The sequence below is a fragment of the Odontesthes bonariensis genome, chromosome 19 (genome assembly GCF_027942865.1).
Source record: "Odontesthes bonariensis isolate fOdoBon6 chromosome 19, fOdoBon6.hap1, whole genome shotgun sequence".
Taxonomy (NCBI): Eukaryota; Metazoa; Chordata; class Actinopteri; order Atheriniformes; family Atherinopsidae; genus Odontesthes; species Odontesthes bonariensis.
In genome coordinates this window covers 18256419-18280278 of record NC_134524.1, presented here as the reverse complement: position 1 = coordinate 18280278, position 23860 = coordinate 18256419, and the positions used below count along the sequence as shown (strand labels likewise).

At 39.5% G+C, this 23860-nt stretch overlaps 1 protein-coding gene across 10 annotated transcripts in view; it reads left to right on the top strand.

The window, feature by feature from the left end:
* Positions 1-23860, top strand: part of dysf (dysferlin, limb girdle muscular dystrophy 2B (autosomal recessive)) — a 94113-nt gene that overhangs the window by 2585 nt on the left and 67668 nt on the right. For 4 of the 10 annotated variants that reach the window (XM_075451187.1, XM_075451183.1, XM_075451186.1 and 1 more), the window contains exons 2-18: positions 9380-9435; positions 10491-10582; positions 12944-13049; positions 15436-15559; positions 15702-15958; positions 16595-16723; positions 16829-16891; positions 17043-17093; positions 17311-17341; positions 17451-17566; positions 18278-18404; positions 18485-18588; positions 18715-18783; positions 18874-18917; positions 19361-19443; positions 22440-22472; positions 22743-22858. In XM_075451187.1, coding sequence (XP_075307302.1) covers positions 9380-9435; positions 10491-10582; positions 12944-13049; positions 15436-15559; positions 15702-15958; positions 16595-16723; positions 16829-16891; positions 17043-17093; positions 17311-17341; positions 17451-17566; positions 18278-18404; positions 18485-18588; positions 18715-18783; positions 18874-18917; positions 19361-19443; positions 22440-22472; positions 22743-22858 — 1601 coding nt within the window. Of the gene's footprint in view, positions 1-4201; positions 4694-9379; positions 9436-10490; positions 10583-12943; positions 13050-15435; positions 15560-15701; positions 15959-16594; positions 16724-16828; positions 16892-17042; positions 17094-17310; positions 17342-17450; positions 17567-18277; positions 18405-18484; positions 18589-18714; positions 18784-18873; positions 18918-19360; positions 19444-22439; positions 22473-22742; positions 22859-23860 lie in introns of those variants that run through there. The other 6 variants (XM_075451189.1, XM_075451184.1, XM_075451188.1 and 3 more) reach the window with 4 other exon arrangements.

The window sequence follows — 23860 nt, the reverse complement described above, 5'->3', positions numbered from 1 at the left end:
CCTAAAACTGCTGCATCATTTCGTTCATTCAGAACTTATTAAACTGAAAGGCTGTTGAAGCCGAGAGGGGGCAGGCAGATTGGATACATTTCTTCCAAGGTTGTTTAACTTAATACATTTGGATTTAGAACAAACATTAGCTGACTAGATTATTTAGTTTAGTAAATATTTAATATTTTTGTGTCTCCTCAGTCAGCCTTGAGTAATTTAAAAGCTATATAAAAGCATAGATAATGCAACACTAAGACACACCTATAGCCACAGTGGCTAATGCAGGGCTCTCAAGTCTCACGCGATGAGCGTGAAACACACGCATTTCAACAAGTTCACACGCTCACACGCCACACATGCCATTTCTCACGCTGAGAAATGATCAACTTCGTCGCACAAAAATTCTAATGGCCTATACTATAAATGAGTCAATGGCAGGTTACTGTGCGCTCGTACAGCTCAGAATAGCTCTGGTACAGCTGTCTTGATTTAGCAACCTTGAGAGCCCTGCTAATGTACTAAATACGAGCCACATTCTAATTCTTGTTGTTCATGCTTCTTTGAACTATTTTCTTTGTATATCAGGCTCTTTTGCTTCTTAAGGCTCCGATAGTCCCTGCTTGCTAGGTGCTAACATCAGTATTCTATGATTGGCAGGCGGTATGTCGTTGGAGTAGCAGAGTTTTCTCATTGAATACAGCTCGTTGCTGCTCCCTTTGAGCCCTGCAGCAGATAATCACACTGATACTCCTTTTGTTGTTGGTTTGAGTTGTAGAAAGCAAATGGATCAACCTTTTTATTCAGAGAAAATGATGTGTGAAGCAGAACAACACATCCTTTTTTCATCCAGCTTGGGCCAAATGAGCCAAACTACATCTGAGATAACCCTGTTGGTCTCCACATCATCCCACACATATGCATGAAAGTCCAACTACACCACTTTTTTTTTCTTTTTATTTTGTAATTTACTTACATTTTAAGCAAAGCTAATTGTTTTTTTAGTCGAGATCACAAAGTTTGAAAAGGTTTTACTACAGTGAGAAATCATCTTGCAGAACTTGATATAGAACTAACTATCTGCAACACAGTCTCTTAGCATTTTCTGTGTCATAAAAGGAGTGCATATTTGTTTTAACATGCGAAAATGTTGCAGGACGTGTGTGACACACATAATTGCTATTCAGGATATCTGAGTTCTTTGCTTTCACTCGGTGTTCAGTTAGATTTGTGCAGCTCAACCAAACTAATTAGTTTGGCCAAGTTTAGGGCAAGCAAGAGACCTGTGGCAAACTGGCAATCAACGATCATTCTGTGCGAATGCTTCAAAGATGTGATTTGTTAAGCTTGCTGACATGTCCCAGGCTTCAACTTAATATCTTAGTTAGTTATTGAGCTGTCTGGAGAAGCTTCAGCCAGTGAATCTTTGTTACATCTTAAAGTGATAGGCAATCACCATTCTGATGCTTCCACTTGCATGTTACCTTCGCTTCCTCTGAGCAGAAACGGGGCAGGCAGTGTCACCTGCTGGTGGGCCAGATTAGCATTTTCATTGATCACCATTTACTGAATGAGGTAAAGGGTATGAGGTAAAGAGGCTTTTATTTGCAAAATCGTGTAAATGTTCCATTTTTGAAGAACACAGATAACTCTTGAGGGAACTGATGACTCAGGATGCACCGATTGTGAAATTCTGGGCTGATGTCAATACTACTACTACTAATAATTATTTGTCAGACAGCTAATATTGGGAGTTTTTGTCATTAATTTCCCCTTTATTGCCAGGGAAACAACTAAGTAACGCATTGCACAAAAAAAAAAATTATTGCCAACTTAACGTCTCCTCAGAGCTTACATGGCCCAACAACTTTTTTTTTGTGCTCACTAAAGTTAAATTAAAACAAATCTTGTTAGTTTTAGGGAAAAGTCTGTGAAACGCAAACAAGATAAATATCGGCCACCGCCACCAGCTGATGTTATCTTATTTGCTGATGGGTTGAATGCAGTCAACAAGCTGAATATCAGCCGATACTGATGTGAGGCTGAAATATCTTTACATCTGTATTCATAACTGAAATAGCGAGACTTTTAGGATGCATGCTGGACAAACATACATTTGACCTGTTACTACTGCTTCTTCATAACTAATAGACATGCAGGTTTGTATGGGACCCATTCAATAACAATATGATAATACATCATTTTGACAAACTCGGAGTCAAGTTTTATGACCGCAGACTCCTGTTTTGAAAATTTACCCTCACAAAATAGAACTCTGAGAACACTAAATGCTGGATTTTTATCCCCATGTGAGTGTAGGATACTGCAGATAAGTTCTGACAAAAAGGACAACTTGCTGTTCAGTACAAAGTTCTGATGCTGGTCTATAAAGCTCTGAATAGGACCAAAATACATCAGTGACCTGAACCTTCCAGACCCCTCAAGTCATCAGGATCCGGTCTTTTATCAGTTCCCAGAGTCAGAACCAGACATGGAGAAGCTGCATTCAGCTTCTATGCTCCACATGTCTGGACTCCCAGAAAGCCTCAGATCAGCTGAAACACTGGGTGTATTTAAGTCCAGGTTGAAGACACACCTATTTTCAGCTGCATTTGAATAAAGCTCCAAATCTGAAGCTTGAGTTTCAAAACTTAATCACATTTTAACTACTGATTTTATCTGATTCTATCTATTGTTCTTATTTCTTTCTTTTTTGTTAAAATTTAAATCATGCTTTTTATTTCTACTCTTTTAATTTATCTGTAAAGCACTTTGAATCTAGCCTGGCTGACGCGTCCACAATCTCGATGAGATGGTGGTCTGGGAACTAGGTGTGCATTTTCTCGTATTTGAGGCGTGGTTTACGAATGCCTGGAGCCGTTTATTGGGCGCTACGAATGTCTATCAAATGACGTCAGGTTCTTCCCATGCTGCTTTGCGTGCGATTAATAGCCAATTGTATCACTTATACCAGATGACGACAGAAATTCGACGAGGAAGAAGAAAAAAAAGGAAAATAAAAGTAAACTTGCGCTCTAAGCTACTTAAATTAACAACAAAGTAGGCCTATATGCTATATTCTACATGAATTTTTATGTTGTAGAGTTGTGAATTTATTTTATCAATGGAGAAATTGAGCAGCCTTGCTTTGTTGTCTACAGTAGTAGATCAACCCTCATCTTACTTTGAAGCTCCCAGCTCTCTGAAGTGACGTCGACGCAGCTTTAGCTGCAGAGAAGCTATCAGGCTTGTGTTGATGATAATAATAAACTCCTGGACTATGTACAAACTTCCAAATCATCCTTTTGTAATTACAGACCATATTTGTACTACTGTAGAAGTTTGGTGTCATGACATGTGATTTTAGTGTGGTAATTTTGGAGATACTGCCAGGGTCCGTTAGCGCTTGTACGAAGCTATTCGGGATAACTCAGTAACTCAGCTGATGTTCAGTCAATATCGAAAAAACTGCGGGTGGGCTACTTGGCTGGATATCACGGTTCAAATGACCCCAGGGTGAATCTACTCCGAAACACTTTCTAAGGCTGCATTGAACGGTAACGTTGTGTCCGCTGTCATGTTGGATTAACGCTCTACAAGCTTCGGTGTAGCGCATAGACGTCGTCATCGTCTTGCTGCCCCCCCGTTCTGTGATTGGTTCCCAAACTCTGGCAAAAATAAGGGCGGTGGTTTCCAGGCTGACTTTGCAGTGAGAATGAAATCGAGCGCAAAGCAGCATGGGAATTCCCAGGCTACTTTGAATCACCTTGTTGTTGAATTGTGCTATACAAATAAATTTGCCTTACAAATGTTGATTTTTTTTTTTTCTTTTCTTTTTTTTTTCACAGGTTATATGAAAAGATCTAGAAGATATTCAAATGTTTTATTTTTTTCCCCTAAGAAAAGATTTGAAAGTGAAAGAAATTTAAGCAGCACCGGCAAGACAGTTTACTTAAAAACATTGGCTTAAAATCAGCCCGTAACATATACAAAAAGGCCAAGTAAGGTAAAGGGATTAAAGGGGAGAAAGAGTTGGAGGGTACTGAAGCAGATAATATTCTGACAAATATTTAGGCAAGAGAGGGAAACAATCAGTAGACAAGAGAGGAAAAGAGAACAGGAAATGTCGAGATTTCCTTTGGATGTGAGGTGTGTGTTCCTGACATTTTCGCTCATTGCTCTCTTTCCCTACGGGAGTGTCAAAGAGAATCAGAAGAGAAGAAAGAGAAAAGCCGGATTGGTCTATTTGAGAAACGGAGCTGTTATGTTGTAGATTTCAGTTCAGACATATGCTGTGAGAGAAAGCTGGAAAGCAATCTGTGGATAATCAGCCTTTTGACGAGTTTTTTTAAAAAGCAATTCCAGGTTTGTGAAGGTCTAAGGAGAGCTTTACGCATATTCTCTTTTTTTATGTTTTATTCTTGCTTCCTATCCCTCCGTGGCTGGCTAAATTAGGTGGTCTCAGTATCATCACAAAGCTCCTGTGGTCATGTAACCAACTGTTCCTTCAGCCCTGGATGCCTCTCATCTGGTTAACCCACTCGTCATTCATTTGTATCTGAATCCATCTGATTCCACCAGTCTTGAAACTGAACCAATTTCAGGACGCTGCCGGACTCTGAGGTTTCTACCATGTTACGTTGCGTTATTCAGCGAGCCAACAACTTGAGACACTCTCACCCTCTGGCCAGTGTCATATTCAGAGGTAAGAGATCAGTCGAGACTCAGGGTAAAATGTAACAAAGCAAGTGAGCATAAACTCAGGAATTGATGACGTGAAATCGAGCTTTTAAAAGTTTAAATATCAAGTCAGTCAAGACGCATTAGTTAAAGCATTTTACAAACTTCAGTGCCTGGAAGAATACTGAATTATATCACCAACAGATGACACGTGTGCTTAGATAAAGGGTGATGCCTGTTGGTGTGCCATGCAATCGTTTAAGGATTTCTATCAGATCAAATGCCCAAAATTTTATTTTGTGTTTATGAAGACTACGATGAGCACTCTTTCTGAAAGGATGATGAACTGTTACAGACAGCTTATCTGCCCTTTAAAAGTTACTAAGCAATGTCAGCATATTTTTCAAGTTGTGTCTCCTTTAGTGAATAAAAAAAATCTATTTTATCTCTGTTTTTGTTCTCCACCAACTTAAGGAACTACCTGCCTCTGCAGCTGCTTATACACTGGTTTCAAACGATTGTTATTGATACTTTAAGTCAAACTAAATTTTAGCTTTTTTTCTGTGTCAGATGATGACATAAAAGCTTATTAAACATGCCTTGCGTACTTCTTGAAATACAAACAATACATTCAGTGTTTTAAGTGGAAACGCTATGTTTCTGTGATAACCAATACGGTTCTTTTGATCCATGTTATTTTCTGTGCTGCTGGTGGGTATCAGAGATGTTATTAATTATTTCAAATGACATAATTGTGGCTTGAGTCCAGAATGAATCCCCTTGGTCGATATGGAATAACACAGTAATTGCGATAAGGCTACCTGTCCTAAGTACTTTTGTTCTTTCCATTGATATGTTTTTGTACTCTGCACAAGTCGGTGTTTACCTCCTTAATGAGGTGAACTGTGTTCTTAGCTTCCTGCCTTTGTCTGAGCATAGTTTCCTGGTGCCATCACACATACATTGCCCTCTTACCGCTGCTTGGACCTGAATCTAACCTGAATGCCAAAATCAAGTCACCAGCAGTAAACTGTGTAATTTTATCTCAAGGTTAAGAACTACTGGCAGCATTTATTTCCTCTGTTTTGTTACTTTTGGAAAAAAAGATTCAAGTCACCTTTATAATTGTACACGAGTGATTTTTTTTTTTTTTTTTTTTTTTTTTTTTTTTTTTTTTTTTGGACAGTGACACTGCAAGTTTCCTTCTCCAGCTCCAGTGAAAATGATTGGTAGAAAATATTTCAGCAGCTAAAACTAAATCGAGACTAAACAAACTGTTTTGCTGTCTGAAAAAGTCTATAAAGTCTCTGTATAGCACAAGTATAAAGGCTCTTGCTTGCTTGTCTAATGCTGTCGTTGTAGAAGCAGAAACCAACACAACTAAACAACTGCTGACAACGTTTATTTTTTCCCCAATATTTTGTCAATATTTTTTTCTATATTACCTGTTTTTAAGAATAATCTTGTTCCAACACACATTCCTGGATTAGTTGAAGATATTTTTCAGCAGGCTGTTTGTGGGTTTCATCTGCTTCAGGAATTCATGGCAGAGTAAGAGAAAGAGGGAGCATTTCCTCCCCTCAGGAAAACAGATACCATGCCCATTTATAGCAATTAGGGATGATTATAGACCAACAAGGAAGCAGTGGGAGGAGAACGAAAAAGAACTGCTGTTAATAAATCCAGACCGAAGTGTAAACAAAGAGAAGCACAGATAAGGCTTTTGTTCTCATTGTTGCAAATCGAATGCTTTCAGACAAATTCGAATGCACTTTAAGATTATTTGGTCTTTTTGTTTTGAGCGGGAATATCCCTTTTCTGAGAAAATAAACCTTTTTAGGCAGTATTAGTGAATAATACAGTCAATATTTGTATTACATAAAGTAGTTTTGGTAGTAGTTAAAATAATTTTGCTGCTGAGTAAGGCTTTGATTCAATTTTATGAATGGCAATTTCTGACCTTTTTTTTTTTTTGTTTTTTTTTCGGCTTACATCCTAATATGCTCGCGTGCACGTGGGTCTGCAGGTGCACACGTGATCAACCGAGATAACGTGTGCATTTGTGTGCTGAAGAAAGGATTTCCGGGCAAAGCGTTTTCATTGAAACAATAACTCTTGTCCTCTGTTGAAACAAGGAATAAAATCCAGCAGCCACGCTATCTCATCCCTGCCCTGTGTTAACCAGGACACACAAACACGACCATCTTGTATTGTCCCAGAAATGTGAGAAATTCCATTTTTCTCATTCAAGGGCTATATCTGATAAAACACAAAGGTGTTTTTGGAAAACACAAGGCTGTCGGTGGGCAAGTTACACACCAGTTTTTACACACTGACAGACAAACACACACACAGGTCTAAATTTAGATTTCCCATACGCAGTTCACAGCCCTTCGAGTCACAGTCTGTTCTATTCTCAGCTCATGACAGAAAATGTGCCAAGCTGAACCAACCGGGAAGTTAACGCTGTGCCTATTCCTCACAGATCCAAACTAAGATACCAGCCCGAGGGACGTTTTTTCTCACACAAAGTACAAACAAATAATGTGTAACCTCTCGACCTGCCTGTGGAAGGGTGGGGATGTTTTTAAGATATCCTCCAAGAACGGAGGTACACTTACGTAGGTATTTCTGTGTGCATGCACTGATGTGGATGTGTGTAGGTGTTTTATTGCGTGCGTGTGGTCTGAAACTGGATGATGACTGTGGGAAAAACAGGAAAGAAAACAGCCTCTCTGAAGGTGTGTGTTATGAGGAATGAGACTACGTTTGAGTGCTTTTGAATACATAAGACAAAAACAAAAATTGTGCTGAAGCTGAGGCCAAAAGACCAACAACATGCGATCTCTGGTTTGCAAAAGGTTGTGGTTGCATTCTAATTGTGCACGGATTATTGGCCAACCCAAAAGTTATGCCATTATGTCTTAATTTTGTGCTCTTAGGCGTCTTTTTTAAAAAGAAAATATTCAATATCAATTTGGACAAAACTTATTATTTCAGAATAGGAATGGAGTGTTGTTGCGGTTTAACCCACATCTCTGTGCATATTTTTAATCTATGTTAAAAAAAAAAAGAAAAAGAAAAAACAAGCCATATTATGTTAAAACTAAATTAAAAATATTGTGGCTTACTTGGAATAGTTGGGGTATTAGCCAAATCCAGCTGTTTATCGTAATAATACACCTTAATTCTAATATTGACATAACAGTTTATAGTATATATCTATTTAAAAAAAAAATATTCATTTCTCAAAGTTCAGCTAAAATTTGTCATTGATTTTGATGGTAAGCTAGTTCCTTGTTATCTTTTTGATTTTCCTTTTGAAGATATAATGTTTTCATTAAGAGTTTTTTTTTTTTTTAAATTGTGGAAAAAAGACTCAAACTGTAGAATTGTTGGTGAGTTTTGTCCACGGGTCATCCCTTTGAAATCAATGAGTTTCTTCTTAACTCAGATGATGGCTATTGAAAACATCTCGTGTGAATGTGGGTGAAGTCCTAATTTCGTATCAAAACCAAATGAAAATAATGATGGTGGGCCCTCGTGTGACAATCAAAATTCCCATGTGTTTGCCTACATTTATGTGTTGGGAGCTGCTAATCAGCTGATGTTATATTCTGGCAGTTCATTGTCCTGTCTGACCTCCCACTTCTCGTCCGAGTTACCCTGTGGACAGGAAATCAGAGCCAAGGACTTCATGTTACAGGAAGCAAAAGAAAGATAACATACAGACACATACAACTGTTATTTACTGGTTGTTGCAGTATTTAAGAACAGCATAGCATGTGTGTACTTCTTGCGACTTTATTCGAACGTTTTCTGATATTGTCTCCTGCATTGTTAGGACTAGTAGTCCTCATGGGGACGAAGACCTGGTCCTAATGACACAATCTTAATTCTTCAGGTGCAGATTTGGGTTTGAAATGAGCACGATTGGGTTATGTTTAAAGTTTGAGGTAGGCTGGCCGCAATTATTAGAAGTCAGTGGCAAGGCAAGGCAATTTTATTTGTAGAGCACAATTCGTACAGTGCAATGTCCTAATGACGACAGAAGAGCTTCAAAGCAAGCTGAATTGATAATAAGTGGTCATACACATCTGTGTTCACAGACTGCAAAACTTATGATACAGACATTCTATCTGAGTGCACAGATGGCATAACCATGTGCATAACTTAGAAATCCAAAGCCACGATTATAAACCCAGAATATGGAGTAGCCTACATTTTTTTCCTTCTCTTTTTGCTGAGCTCTTTTGTGCTCTTTTAGGATGTAAAAAAAACCAACTTTACTTCTTTTATATCTGCTATAAAGTTGTGCAACAATTGCTGGTTATATGGTTCCTTTCAAAGATCAGTTACTCACAGGTACACGTTCGTGTTTGGAATACAAGATTTGTATTTCACTTTTGTTTTGTGAGCAACGTCTTGGGTTGTCTGTAGTGATGCTGGTAGAGTCAGGGGTCTGTCCAAGTGCTACATCTTACTCTTTAAAAATACATTTTTTAACCTTTCTTTTTTACAGTGCATAAGCTAACATTACTGATTTGATGGTTTACTACTGCTCGCTGCAGTACATAGTGCCACTGAATGTTGAAGGTATTTGACTGCAGTACAGGACAGCAGCAGTTTTGATCTCTAACCTTTTAAAATATATTTCATAATCTATCTTATTAATACGACTGTTTTTTTTGTTGTTTGTTTTATTGTTTAGGCTCCAAGAAGAAGACAAAGGTCATCAAAAATAACCCCAACCCAGTCTGGAATGAAGTAAGTCATGTCTCTAACCCCAGATTCATTTACACCATTAAAGGGGAACTACTGTATTTTCAACATTAAGCCTCTTTTCTGAGTCGTCTGCAATGTTTTAGAACCCCCTTCACCGCTTTTTTGATGTTTACTGCTGTCTCCGGTATTTGCCTAATTTTGATTCTTCTCAACCTGCTTCAGAATGGCAAGTCATGCGCATCTAGAAAGGTCCGTAAAAGCACACTAAACGTCCGTTTTCAAAATAATCAACTCACCGGAGTGGTTACTGGTGTGCACTGGTAATCCATATCAAATTTCGTGGCGAAAAGTTGCTTCTGTCGTGTTTTATTTGGCAGCTCGTTCATGCTCGCACTATTTTCTTCGCGGTGGCGGAGTAATATCAACGAACATCCAGTACAAAATGTCAAATAAAACACGACAGAAGCAACTTTTCGCAACGAAATTTTATATGGATTACCAGTGCACACCAGTAACCACTCCGGTGAGTTGATGATTTTGAAAACGGACGTTTATTGTGCTTTTACGGACCTTTCTAGACATGCGCATGACTTGCCCTTCTGAAGCAGGTTAAGAAGAATCAAAATTAGGCAAATACCGGAGACAGCAGTAAACATCAAAAAAGCGGTGAGGGGGGTTCTAAAACATTGCAGACGACTCAGAAAAGAGGCTTAATGTTGAAAATACCGCAGTTCCCCTTTAAGTGAGGGGCTGAAAAAAAGTCAAAGCACATAAAGGCTTTTTATGTTTCTCCTGGTAGATAGAATCCATGTTCAATTAGTAATTATGAACTTTTTATATGAAAACAAATCAGTAAACGTTAAAATCCCACAAACATGACCATTAGATGTTTATGGATCATGCCTACTTAGATTTTGGGACGTTAGGGAAACAAGAAATCATTTAAAACAGCTTTTTATAACGGGCATAACACAGGAGCTCCCTGCAGCTGAAAAAAGAGTGATTTTCACATTAATCCTTTTTGATTAATTTGTCCGACTAAATAGAAATCAGTCACCTGGAAAAGCAGATTATGGATTATGCTTGTTTTCTGTTAGGGATTTGAATGGGATCTGAAGGGGATTCCTCTGGACTCTGGAGCAGAGATTCACTGCGTCGTCAAAGACCATGAGAAGATGGGAAGAAACAGGTTATAAATGCAAACACACGCGCACACACACACGCGCAAATTGTGACCCACAGAGTTTGTGAAGTTTCTGGTATTGAATCTGTGCCTTTATGGAGATGCAGCAGTTTTAAGTGGTGAGCTTCAAGGACAGCAGTGTTGGGTCTGTTTGTCAGTTTAAGATAAGTTTTAGATGAGTTTGTTCTACCACACAAACATAAATAGTTGAAAAAATGAATGGATTGTCATGATGTTCTGTGCAGACAATCATTAGAGATTTTTAATTACCTCGGTGTTCCTCTGGCTTTTTTTTTTTTTTAGCAACTCTATGAGCTTTCAGTAACTTATTTAATTGTTTGAATGATGAAATTACATCAAATGTGTTTCAGTTGATAAACTGAAATAACTTTACTTATCCTCTGATTTTTCAACTAACTTTATCATCTGTGTAATAACATTCCCAGTTTTTTTCAGTAATGCTTTGTATTTAAGATAAGACAAGTCTTTATTGTCATTGTCACTTTTCTCTACAAAAGAACAACTAAATTTGTTGTGTTTAGCAAATGCATACTAAACAGCTTAACTCTCTACTCCGGAGACCCTACCCGAAACTGTGCCATAGGTAGTTAGCTAAATATACAGTACTAACAATTCAATCATTAACCATTAGATGTAGTTTAAAATTGTTCTCATTCCAGCTTAATTTAGCTCCCATTAGTGTACTTATTGTGGCTGTTATGTAGATCATGCCAACTATGTACTCTTTACCTCCATCTTGGAAAAATGAGGAGCTTCACTACACAATGCAAAAAGGGTGAAAAGCAAGACATACTGTAGTTAAATGTAAGCACAGACATTAGCTATTTGGAATGGGATCTCCATCTACTGAAAACTGTATCAAATAGCACTCTTTGGTGCAAATGTGATAAGGAGTTTTTGTTCCCCGGTAATCAACATAGTTTAAAGCAATCCCTCTCTGTAAGGTCTCCCAACCCAGTAAAAGTGTGTGGTGGTGTATTTTTCATGTCTTTACTGGCATATCCTTTTTTCTTATTCTGCTGTGTTAGGAATTTTTTTGGGCTGCAACCTTTACATGAATTGTGTGGAGACATAAGCCAGTAAAATTGTGCAGATGTAAGGACTACAAAGACATATTTTGTCATATTGCTGGTGGTTGGCACTGTGGCCTCCCAGCATTAACCTTTCTAGTTTAAAAATCTCAACTGGGGCCTTTGTGTGTTAAGTTTGCACGTTCTCCCCATGCATGCGCAAGTTCTCTCTGGGTACTCCCTCCATGTTAGGTTGTTCGGTGATTCTTAAATTTGGCAAAGAGGTGTATAATTACTCATCATGTTGGGTCTGTGATTGGCTGGCGATCAGTAGCAGCTTGGATAAGCTCCAGAAATCCTCAACAGGCCCTGAAAGGAAGAAGTAGGTATGGAAAATTATGGATAAATGTTGTTTTCACTTTGCCTGTAAATATAGGCTGCTGAAAGTCAGGAAGCATATGAAAGCTCTTTCATAAGATTTCATCATCAACATTTCACATTTACAACATGTTAAAAGTCCCAACAATTGCATAATCATCTTGTGCAGAGATCCTGTGTCCAGTCCTGAAACCGTAATCTGGTATCCATGTGAACTGTTATCAGAGGGAGGAGGAGGGAATACAGATGAATCAATTCCATAAGTCAGAACACCGGAACTGAAATTAGAGCTGTGGTATTGTGTGTCTGAGACGTGGTAAATGGATCACACTGAACTCAGATCAGGGGTGTGGTGTATGGTCCCTCAACTCAGTTATTTTTGGATTGTTGTTGCCCCGTCAAGATGTAAAGGAGTCTGATATCTCACAGGGAGGAAGGGGCAGGCGGGACAGAAGTTGGTCATCCTCTCATTGTGGTATTTATTCAGTTACATTTCCACCCATTCACCAACTGATGTGCTGACTGATGAATTGATCCATTCATCAGCAGCTTGTTATACATACAGACCAGAGTGTGACATCTTTGTGACCAGAGTGTGACCTCTCAGGTCTGTAGCATTTCACCATGTGTTCGTAGCGAAAGCATAAACCCGCTGTTTATGTAGTTTGTTGTGCTACCCTGTATTTTTTTACATACATTGTAGTTGGTCAGACTTGCTTAGGAAGTCTGCAGTCTGCTATATTTTGCATTAAACACATTTAACTAAAAAAACTTTCAACTTTAATTCATAATTTTGTGTTGAAGATGAATTTGTGAACTGATAAAGTCAAATAAATGTAGTATAAAGTAATGCAAAACATACACATTCAAGTGAAGAAATGTAAATAAGAATATTTCTTTAGTCCGCAGAACAGTTTTAGAAACTCATCATAATGTGTCTCCCTTCTGGCCCGTCCAGGTTTCTTGGGGAGTGTCGGCTGGCTCTGCGAGATGTCCTCAACTCTCCCAACTTAGCTGCCTCCTTCACCGTCTCTTTGGTTGACACCAAGAGGAACAACACAGGGGTGAGCACACTGACGTATTCCTACTGCCTCACTGCACCCTGACTCAACAATAAATCATAAATCACTCTGAGTTTCCTGTCTGAGGCTTAAAATAGAGATTCCCGAATCACTGCAGAATAAGACATCCGTCCTTTTTTCCATCTGCATGCTGATCTCTTTTGACTAATTTTCCCCATCTTTAAAAAAATCTAGCCCCAACTGAGGCACACAAAAACCTGGTCTATAAATAAAATGAAATATATGTGATTTATCTGATTTGATTACTTTCATAGTATGGTTGATCTCAGCACTGATGAGGCTCTGATACGTTCATGTGCTGCTGTGAAAGTACAGACATTGAGCCTCATGTAAGAACATTTTCGTATTTTTATTCTAAATTTCTCTTACTTTTTTCGGACGAAGGTCTCGTACGAACACGCCACGTCAGATTCAACAAATGCTCTTAACTTCGGAAAAGTGTTTAAACGACCTGCGTAAATGATGAATGCCACCCATGCGTATTTAAGTGCACGTGAACAAGGATAGTAGATTTTCATACTCCACGCCCAAAATGATACCATAAGGCTACACTTCCTCTCTCCTGTGCCAGGAAGTGTTCAGTGTTGAGTCATGAGAATGGCATCAAGGGGCCAAAAAAGAACAACTTTAGGGGCTCTGAGATTGAAGTTCTGCTTTCAGAGATCCAAAAAGGAAAATCAGTCATTTTTAGCAGTGTCTGCAGTGGAATTACGGGACCTGCTAAAGCGAAGAAATGGGAAGCAATTAGAGTGCTGTTTATTCCATGTCACCTGTAGGTCATAATGTCACCGAAATAAAGAAGAAATGGTTTGATATGAAAATGGCTTAAAAAAAACGTCTCGCCCTGGGCAAGCGCTCGATGACTGCAACTAAAGCCGTGCAATCAGTTGTTGCCTCATCATGATGGCACTTTGATGGGGTGGTGATGACCTGGACGTGTGGTGGAATTGGGTTTGATCGGCGTGTTTCTCTCTTGAGTTGTGACTCTAGCAAGCTGCATATTTGCAGCAGCACAATCCTTGGCAATTTAAATCACAATGTAAGCCATCCATCTGTCCGTTTAAGAACAAATCTGTGCGTACGAACGGTTCTTGCATGAGGCCCAATGTCCTTCTGAATCAGCTGCAGGAAACTATTGATTTTCTATTGCCATAATTCAAATGAAACAGGTTAATTGTTGTTGTTTTTTCTTAACGCAGCAATTTGTACAATATATATGTAAAACAAATGTAGGTGCATTAGGACCATACAGACGTGTAGTTGCAGGCATGGGAACTATGCTATGGGAAGACAGCAAGACGGACACTGGCAAAAATTGGAGTAACTGGGATACAGAAGAAAGCTAAAAATAAGGATGTGAAGAACAAGTTTGCACAGCTGAAAGGAGCTGTAATTAGATCAACCTTTTGTTTTGGCCTTGATGCAGACATTTGTGACTTCGGCATCTCTGTCCTCACCTGTGTCAAGCACTGCCACGAAGTATGATTTCACACAGCTGCTGCTCTGCTTTCCTTGTGATACATAACTATCATGGCGAGAGATATGATGATTTTTCTCGCCATGATTACTGAGTCAATAAAGCTAAGCTTAAACTCGTATGTCTTTATTTGGTTAAAAATATGAGGAACCCGCATTTTGTGGGCTATGATGAACAGCCTCTGGAAACAGTGAGCTGTTTTCCATCCTCTTTCCCTGAACTCAAAACAAAGTCTTCCTGTCAGTGTCAGGGTGGACCTGACTGATGTCTCTGACATACACATATCTATAGTGGTTGGAAAGATATTTGGAGAACAAGGGGCATATAGTGCACTCTGATTGAATCCTCAAAGCCACACACATGTGTATGGAGACACCCAATCATTAATTCTTTGTCTGCTTGTCTGAGCATGTAAAATGAAAGCAATGGTAAGATCAACAGACTCATTATCATAGATAAAGTGTGTGTTGTATTGTGTTGTTCCTTATTACCACCCCAATAAACTCTTCCTTGCCTTTTTTTTTGGCAGCTGATTGTTTCCGAAACATTTTTCCTCTCAGACTAAATAACTAAACTTAAAATTTTGGCGTTTTACGACACGGTAAAAAGTTGATAATGTGGACACCCTCCACAATGATATTCAGTGAATCTGATCACACAAGCGGGAGATCCTTTTACCGCTGCACATACACCCAACCAGCTACTGCCGAACTTCATACAGTGTATGAAGCGCTGAGGCATCTCTGAAAGCATTCTGCACTGCAGCATAACCCCCTTTCTATTTCTTGTTGTGACATTTTGCACTTGGTTTCACAGGTCGGGTACTACTCCACTGTTGCCACTTCGTAATGTGTTCCTTTCCTGAATAATTGTGTGTTTCGTCTCCACTAGGCCACGCTGACCCTGCAGGTTTCCTACATCCCTCCTCCAGGATTAGCTCCTATCTTCCACCCTCCTTCGCAGCCAGAGTCCCTGCCCCATAACAACACCAATGTGGAGATGGACACTGTCACAAGTAATAAGATCTGTAGAAGAGTTTATCAATAAAGGTCTTCAAAACTCATTCTGTCACGTTCAGAAATAAATTCAAAACCTAACAGTTGGTTCCATGTTGTCCCTTTTGGGACTACTTTCTGTCAATCCATCTGCCTGAGCAGTGATTTCTCTGGATACTTTGGGTGAGGAGGATACAGAGAGCATGATTATGGTGGAGGCCGTGGAGGACCAGGGAGCTGACGATGGACGCTCCATGGTGATTGTTGGCCCTCAGGGACCCCCAGGCCTGGAGTCTCCCACTGCTCAGACCCCCAAGCGCTCACCACCATCCTACCACACCCACGGAGGGCTGAAGAAGAGAAGGAGAGGAGCCAGTAGTCAGTCCAAACAACTGCCCAACAAACCTCAGGACATACAGGTTGGTTGTTTCTTCTGATGACCCCCCCCCCACACACACACACAAAAAAAGAGTATGACTTAAAGTTGCATTAACATCACTTGCTAATTAGCTCTTAGGTTTTGAGTTATATACTGTATATTTGGCATGGACACTGAAATTCTGATGTCATTGGAAGATGAGTTTAGCAGAGAATTAAGATTATTTTGAGTTTAACGCAAGTACACAAGTAAGAATTGAACCAATTAGATTGGTTATTGTGTCAATTGTAATAATAGTATGATCAGCAACAAAATAAAAGCGCTTTCATGTGAGACTGAGACCAGCGTGTGACAGGTGCAATAACTACAATTATATATGACAATATTTACACTACAATCTCACTTGTTTAGGACTACAAACCAAAGCTACTTGGTTAGAATTAAAGAGAAGTCATGATTAAAGCTCAAAATCAACAACATGAGCATCATCTTCACATTCAATATTTTGCTGGTTTTACATCACTCTGTAAGGCCCAAACTTACAATAAATATATAAATTATCATCAAAAACAAACCAAACAAAACAACAACTTGGTATATAAATGACTTTTGTTGGCTTGAGTTGCTGAATTTCATTGAAAACCCTGTAAAATGGTTCACTCATCTTCTCGCCCAGATTCGTGTACGGGTCATCGAGGCACGACAGCTGCCGGGCATCAACATCAATCCTGTTGTCAAGGTAGCAGTAGCCGGACAAACCAAGAGGACTCGCATTAGAAAGGGCAACAACCCAGTCTTTGATGAGGTAAAGACATTTATTTGCCAATATTGTTTCTTTATATAGCTTTATTTTTTTTTTTTTATCAATTTGGCTCTTCTGATAAAAACTTGTGTTGGATTCACTTCACAGACGTTCTTCATGAACTTTTTCGAGACACCTTCAGAACTGTTTGACGAACCAATTTTTATCACCGTGAGTGAGACATTGTGTATATATTTATGGTACAACAACTAAGACAAAAGAATGTCACTGTTGCTTACTTTTATGATGCCATTTCTACAACTGTCAGTCCAGATATCAAAGGTAAACGGGATGAAAATATTTTGTTCTGCTCGCCTGACAGGTGTGCGACTCTCGCTCACTAAGAACTGACGCAGTGATCGGCGAATTCAAGGTAAACCCAATATCGATGTACACAAGAGAAACAAGTTAACAATATATAGCATATCCATTTATTGTTACTTTCAACGCTTAATTAACGAGCGAAAAAGCTGGTTTAATGTTGGACTTTTTCTGCACATCTTATTCCAACCTGTGTTGGTACATTCAGACAGAGAAAATGAGTTGTGGAAATTAAGCAAAATCTGAAATCTTTCTGCTGTTTTCCACAGTTGGATGTTGGAACTGTATACAGTGAGCACAGTGAGTATGTGTTTTTGGTGGCAATGTACTGCTGAGTTTGTTGAAAACTGTCACCAAGGAGCCATCCGCGATAGGCTGTTTTAAAGCGATCGCTTTCGTGCTTTTTCAGGACACTGCTTCTTGAGGAAATGGCTGCTGCTGTGTGACCCTGACGACCTCTCTGCTGGCGTGCGAGGTTACCTGAAGGTCAGCTTGTTTGTGTTGGCCGCTGGAGATGAGCCGCCGGTGAGTTGGGTCGATCGGCAGAAGAGGTTTTTCACAAGGAAAAAAGCTCTGCAAAAGCTTATCATGTTGGTGCCTGCCTTGAGAAAAAGGTCATCTCTAGAATGCCAGATCTCTGAGCCTTCACCACGGTTCTTCAGAAAGCAATAGGAGACATCCCAATGATTTCCATCTTTGGTAGATAATCCATGAATCAGTGTTGGTGGCCACTGGTTGGTGGCCACTAATTTCACTCAATGTATTAGCAGCTATTGTTTCATAGCTTATACCAGCAATGAGTGAGGTGCAGGCTGGGGTAGTCACGCAGTTCAGAGTTAATGAGCCACAGGTGAGTTGAATGAGCAATCACTGCCCAGCAGACTGCCAAGGGAAGACTGAAGGAAAGGGAGGCAACTGTCATATCCTAATATTATTTAACATATTGTGAAACATTACCCTCTAAGTAAAGGAAACTGAGGCGACAAACAGCAAACTGACAATCTTGCCAGCTAGTAAATGGCTTTTCTGTGCTTGAATTGTCATAAACCTCGTTTAAGAGTTGATGAAGATTAAAGATTGAGGAAAAACCGAATGAAATTGCAAGTTTGATATAATTTGTTTGTTTTGATTTTCATCAAATTCTGTCTGTTTAAACTGACATTTTTCTAAGTATACCATAAAAATGTCTATGAATCCTTTAATAGATGTTGGCGCTTGAACATTGTCTGTTTCCAGGCCGACAAACGAGAGTGTGTGGAGGAAAAGGAGGACATAGAGGGGAACCTGCTGCGGCCGGCTGGTCTTTCTCTGAGAGGAGCCGTGTTCACGCTGAGGATCTTCAGAGCTGAAGACCTGCCCCAAAGTAAATCTCCAGTGTGTGTTTATGGTCAGTTGATCTACTTGAATAACAGAAACTGAGAGATTGTCCATTTGTTCCTGCAGTGGACGATGCCTTCATGGATGGTATGAGGCAGGTTCTTGGGTTTGATACAAACAGGAAGAACTTGGTGGATCCCATGGTGGAGATCCACTTTGCCGGCAAAACGGTGCGTATGACCTTGTGACAAATTCCATCATCTGTAATTTCAGCCTAGCAAGATTTTGGTCCAAGCTCAACTTCATATACAAAAACCACCCTTCTAAGTCTGGAGTGCACTGGCTGTCTGTTTCAGGTCTGCACGAAGATTCTGGAGAAAAACGCCAATCCACAGTGGAACCAGAGCCTGGGCCTTCCAATTAGAGTGAGACACACAAACAGTATCTGTGCAGATTTACAAGAGAATAGACTGATTGTAATACAGACTTTTTTTTTTTATCCTTTTCCCTCCTAGTTTCCCTCCATGTGTGAGAAGATGAGGATCAGAATTGTGGACTGGTGAATCCTAGCTCATACACAACCTTTTTATCCCACATACATTTATCAATTGCATGAAATCTGTCTTTAGAATTGGGGTTTTCAAACAGTCATGCATACAGAAGTATACCAAAGAGTCTGTATGCAATGTAACCATCGATGTACAGACTGATATCACAGGAAAACCTTATGAAGAAGACTTGAAATATTAAAAAATTTAGTGGAAGTTTTTCAATTTAAAACAAATCCTTCTCATCACAGCAAATTACCCAATCATAAAGAATTGTGCACAGTCTCTGTGACTTTTACTGCAGGCGTACCCCACCATGCCTTACATGCAGGGAGGCGCACTTACCCGACAGTTTGGAAGCCTATAGTTTACAGGGTCACATTGTAGTTTATGTAACCATTTAGCTGTGAAAGCGTGTGTAAAAGTTCTGGGTTCTTCCACGTTGTCATTACAGGGACAGAGCCAGTCATAACGATGTCATTGGCACCACCCACCTCTGTATGTCTAAGATCTCCGCCCCTGGAGGAGAGATAGATGGTAAGTAACAGAAATACTTTGAACTGGACTGGACCTGAGCAGCCAAGTCTAGATTGGTTTGAAATCAACCTCACCGGAGTGTTTTGGTTCTAATGCACATCATAGGTGTGACCAAACAGGCTTTGCTCTCAAACGACAGAACCTTTCTGTCTTCTGAATGGTTTGTAGCATTTGGCTGAAATGTAAAAAAGTAGGATATCACAGGAGTTGGCCTTTTGGAACGTACAATGCAGGATTTTTTTCAGCTTATCTTATTCACCTCATCTGTTGTGGAAATCAATCTGTTTGATCTATGATGTGTCGTCCTAAACGGAGATAAAAAGCAGCTCACCTAAGAGAGCAGCTCTGTCTTCAGGTGTAAATGTTCAGACGTATCATGAGTCAGAGCCTGTTACGAAAGTGCTTCCCACAGGAGTCGGTGACTAAACTGTTGGTGTTGCATTATTGGTGCTGTGTGTAAATGCTTGTTTAGATATATTTGCTTGAAAATTTAATGCGAATGTGCACTTAGATCAGATTATCAGTGGTAAGTAATGTGTCCAGGCTTGAATAGTTTCTTGGACTACTGTGGTATGCCATTACAATAGTAGATTCAGTGGATGTAAAGATGAAGGAATAGACTATAGACAGATTTGAACTCGCAATATGTGTTTAATGTAAACCCATAATGTCCTTTCTTACCAAGCAAAGATGCTGGAAGCATATGGGGAAAAAAAAGTGTTTTTCTATTCTATCTGAAGTTGAGTTCTCTCCGGGTACTCCGGCTTCCTCCCACTGTCCAAAAAAATCATGCATGTTAGGTTAATTGGCATCTCTAAATTGTCCTTAGGAGTGAGTTTGAGCGTGCATGGTTGTTTGTCTCGTTTGTCTCTATGTGGCCCAGCGATGGACTGGCGGCCTGTCCAGGGTGTACCCCGCCTCTCGCCCATTGACCGCTCTGATAGGCTCCAGCCCCCCCCGCGACCCGACCGACGGTTTCAGCGGTATAGATAATGGATGGATGGATGGATGGATCTGAAGTTGATGAATTTACTCCATTTCTGATTTGTAGCTAATTAAATCAGCTTAAAGTCAACACCTCTGCGTAAATTTGCCAATGCAAATAAGTCTGGAAGCTGAACATTTCCGATTTCCATCAAATGGTGCAAACAAAAATACCCCTGGTTTTGAACTGGTGAGAAATGCTACCAAAGAATGCTATTTGGCGGTGATTGGAGTCCCTCAACTTGCTGCAGGTTGCACGGTTTTATTGGCTGGTCTGGCTCGAGGAAGCCTAATGGAAAGCTGTCTGGATGTGAGACGGGCACATTGTGTTAGAGCAAATAAAGCATGAGTTTCCCAAACTATCCGACTCCCAGGTTAGCCATCCAACGCTTAAAGTTAGTGACTTTATGGGATTAAATCTGTTTTTGGGAATATTCAGTGGTAATCGCATTTCTGTGTTGTAATACATTTTCAATTAAATTAGAACTTGGCTCAGACAACAGTCCAACAGGCATGTGGAACTGAAGTGTAACTCAGATCACTTGGCTTGCAGCCAGTAACTTCACTGCTCTTTAAGCCAGAACAGAAAGGGTTTTGCTCACCATTTTCACTAGTGACATAAATTATTTTGTTGACTTCCACTTGTGTAGAACTTCGTATCAGCTGGTTGTCAGTCTCATGTCATAAACCATTGGAAGAGTATGTGGTTTGTGAACATTTCAAAGCATGAGTATTTTGTTGCTTATATGCATGAGGATTAACTTGGTAACGTTTGAGTGTACTCAATACTGACACAGCTGGAGTCTTTGGAGTCTTGGGCCAGGAAAATACAATTTGCATGAGTTTTGCTCACTGTTTGTGGGGAGTATTACATGTTTGTCTGGAAGAGACAAACAATAGGTTATCAGCATCCTGCAGCGCATTGCTGCCAAACTCGGTCTCAGACAAATCAGACACAGAAAACATCAGCTTTTTGTTATATCTCTACTAAAAGCCTTGTGGTGCTGGAAAACTATGCACAGCTTAAACTCTATATATTTCATAAAACTGAGTTAAGGAGGAAGGACTCCACACAAAAGGAGTGCTTCCCCTGACAATGAGACACAGGTGCTGATTACAGGAGGGCAGGAAGTGAAGGAAGCAAATGGAAAGCATCACTGAAAGAATAACTGTTCAGTCCTTTACCATAAATGAGACCAGGGTTGAGAAACCAGCATATCTAGGTTTTGCACATGCTGGTATTTTTCAAAGTATAGACATATCCTGCTCCTCCCTTCTTGGACATGATGGATGGTTAGAAGTATTTTTCATCCTGTTTTCACCACCTTCTGTGTCGATGGTAACTGAAATTTATCCAGGTTTGGACCTTAAAACCATTTCCCCTCAAAACCTGTTGTTTGTGTTTAATCATAGTATATAATGCAGAGAAAGTCTGTTTTTTTGCCATCGGTGGTTTAATGTTTTCATGAACGTCATGAACTCACTTCATAAGTGCTGTTTACTTCATCATTTAAAGGTTTAACCTTGTAAAGTAGAACTTAGGGAAGCCAGTCCCGTTCCCAAAATGCCCAGTCTGCTCTGATTGGCTCAACATTTTTATTTTTTTTATTTTTTATTTTTTTTAGGAAAGGTAAAACTCAAACAAATCACTAGGAATAATTCCTAAATGTTATAATATCAGTTTAAACTGGTTCACAGAAGATGTAAAGTGTCGGAGAGATGATGCAAAAACATTGAGCGATAGTTCAGGGATCTCTAATAAATCTGTTTCTGATTTCTTTGAGAACAGCTTTTTCTGCTGTTGTACAACATAATAAAGTCTTCATGGAAAAGTGACTTGTTTTATTGTCTTGCTTCAAGTCCCTCACACAAAACCAGCTGAATGATCTTACACGGAGTGTTCGAGTTTGCGGTGTTTTGCTTCTGTTTGGGTTTGAGTTGCGTTCAAAGACATCTGTTTCCTCTCTCTCTGAGTCTGAATTCTTAACCATCCTTCCTCTCTACGCATTCAGATGACTTGACTCCTCGGACCATCCACTCTGGCAGTATGTCCACCATCCTCTCTACACCACCTTTTTGTTTCGTGTGAAACCATTCAGATTTCAATTAATCAGTTTCACTTTATCTCAGATTAATTTTCTTCCCCTTTAAACCAAAATCTTTTTGAATCATGCCTAAATTCTGGAGAAATTTTGAAAATATCAGATCAGTTTAACATCTTATCCGATTCAAAAAGTCTTTCCTCCATCATCATCATATATAGTTCTGCATTTTACCTGCTGACAATAAACTTGCTGTCCATTCTGTCATTGCAGTTGATGACAGCCTTGGTTTCCTGCCGACTTTTGGCCCATGTTTCGTCAACCTGTACGGTAGCCTCAGAGAATTCACCGCCTTCAGCGACCCACATGAGGCACTAAACCTGGGAAAAGTATGTTTTATGGGCAGTGTCTCAGATTACTCAAGTAACTTATTGGAAACGGCAGTACACATTCAGTTTTATCTGTTACTGATTGACAGCTGGTGGTTTTAGGGTTTCAGAAAGATATAGCAACATTCATGAAAGACAACATTAACATAATACATGTAGAAAAATTTGGAAAACAGCTCATGCAGAGGATATAGGAAGAAGGAAAACATTATTTTTTTTTCTTCTCAGAACACCTGATCATTTATGCTATTAAACAATCAGACACTTATGTTCAGAGCAGAAATCTGAGTCTGCAGCGGGCACAAATTCACTAAAAACTGAATAGCAGAAGACTGGAATAACATGGCCTGGTCTAATGAAGGCTGCAGATTGTAGGTTCAGTCTTTGGTCTCAGCTGCATAAATTCATGGACTCAACTTACCTGACATCTAAAGTCCAGGCTGCTTGTGGTTGTAATGTAACAGATGGGAGGAACACTCTTTTGACAAACTTTTGGCCAGTATCATTGACCATGTGCTTGGACATTTCCAGCACAATGCACCCTAGAACAATTTCAGCTGGTTTAAATGGTAGAACAGGATATCTATAGGAACAGATTTCATGAAACTAGCATGTTGACATGGACACAGGAGACATGGACACAGGAGAGTAATATTTCCCAAGTTTTGTGGAGTCCATGACACCAGAAACCCGAGTTTCAAGAGCAAAGATAGGCACATATCGGTATTGCTTCTGTGTTCCTAATAAAGAACTGAGTGAGTGCATTTTTGTCAAAAATACAGAAAACATGATGGTAAACAATGCTGACTATTTACTTACAGCAAAATGTCCAAGTTGCTTATCAAAGAGTAAATTGTTCAGCAGTCAAAAATAAAATCTGTTAGATTTTGTTAATGAACGATTTTGGTTTGGAAAAAAAATATTGAAACATCACATCTTTGACATTTTTTTTTTTTTTTAGAAGAAATTATATTTAGTTTAATAATGACAACAACATCTAAT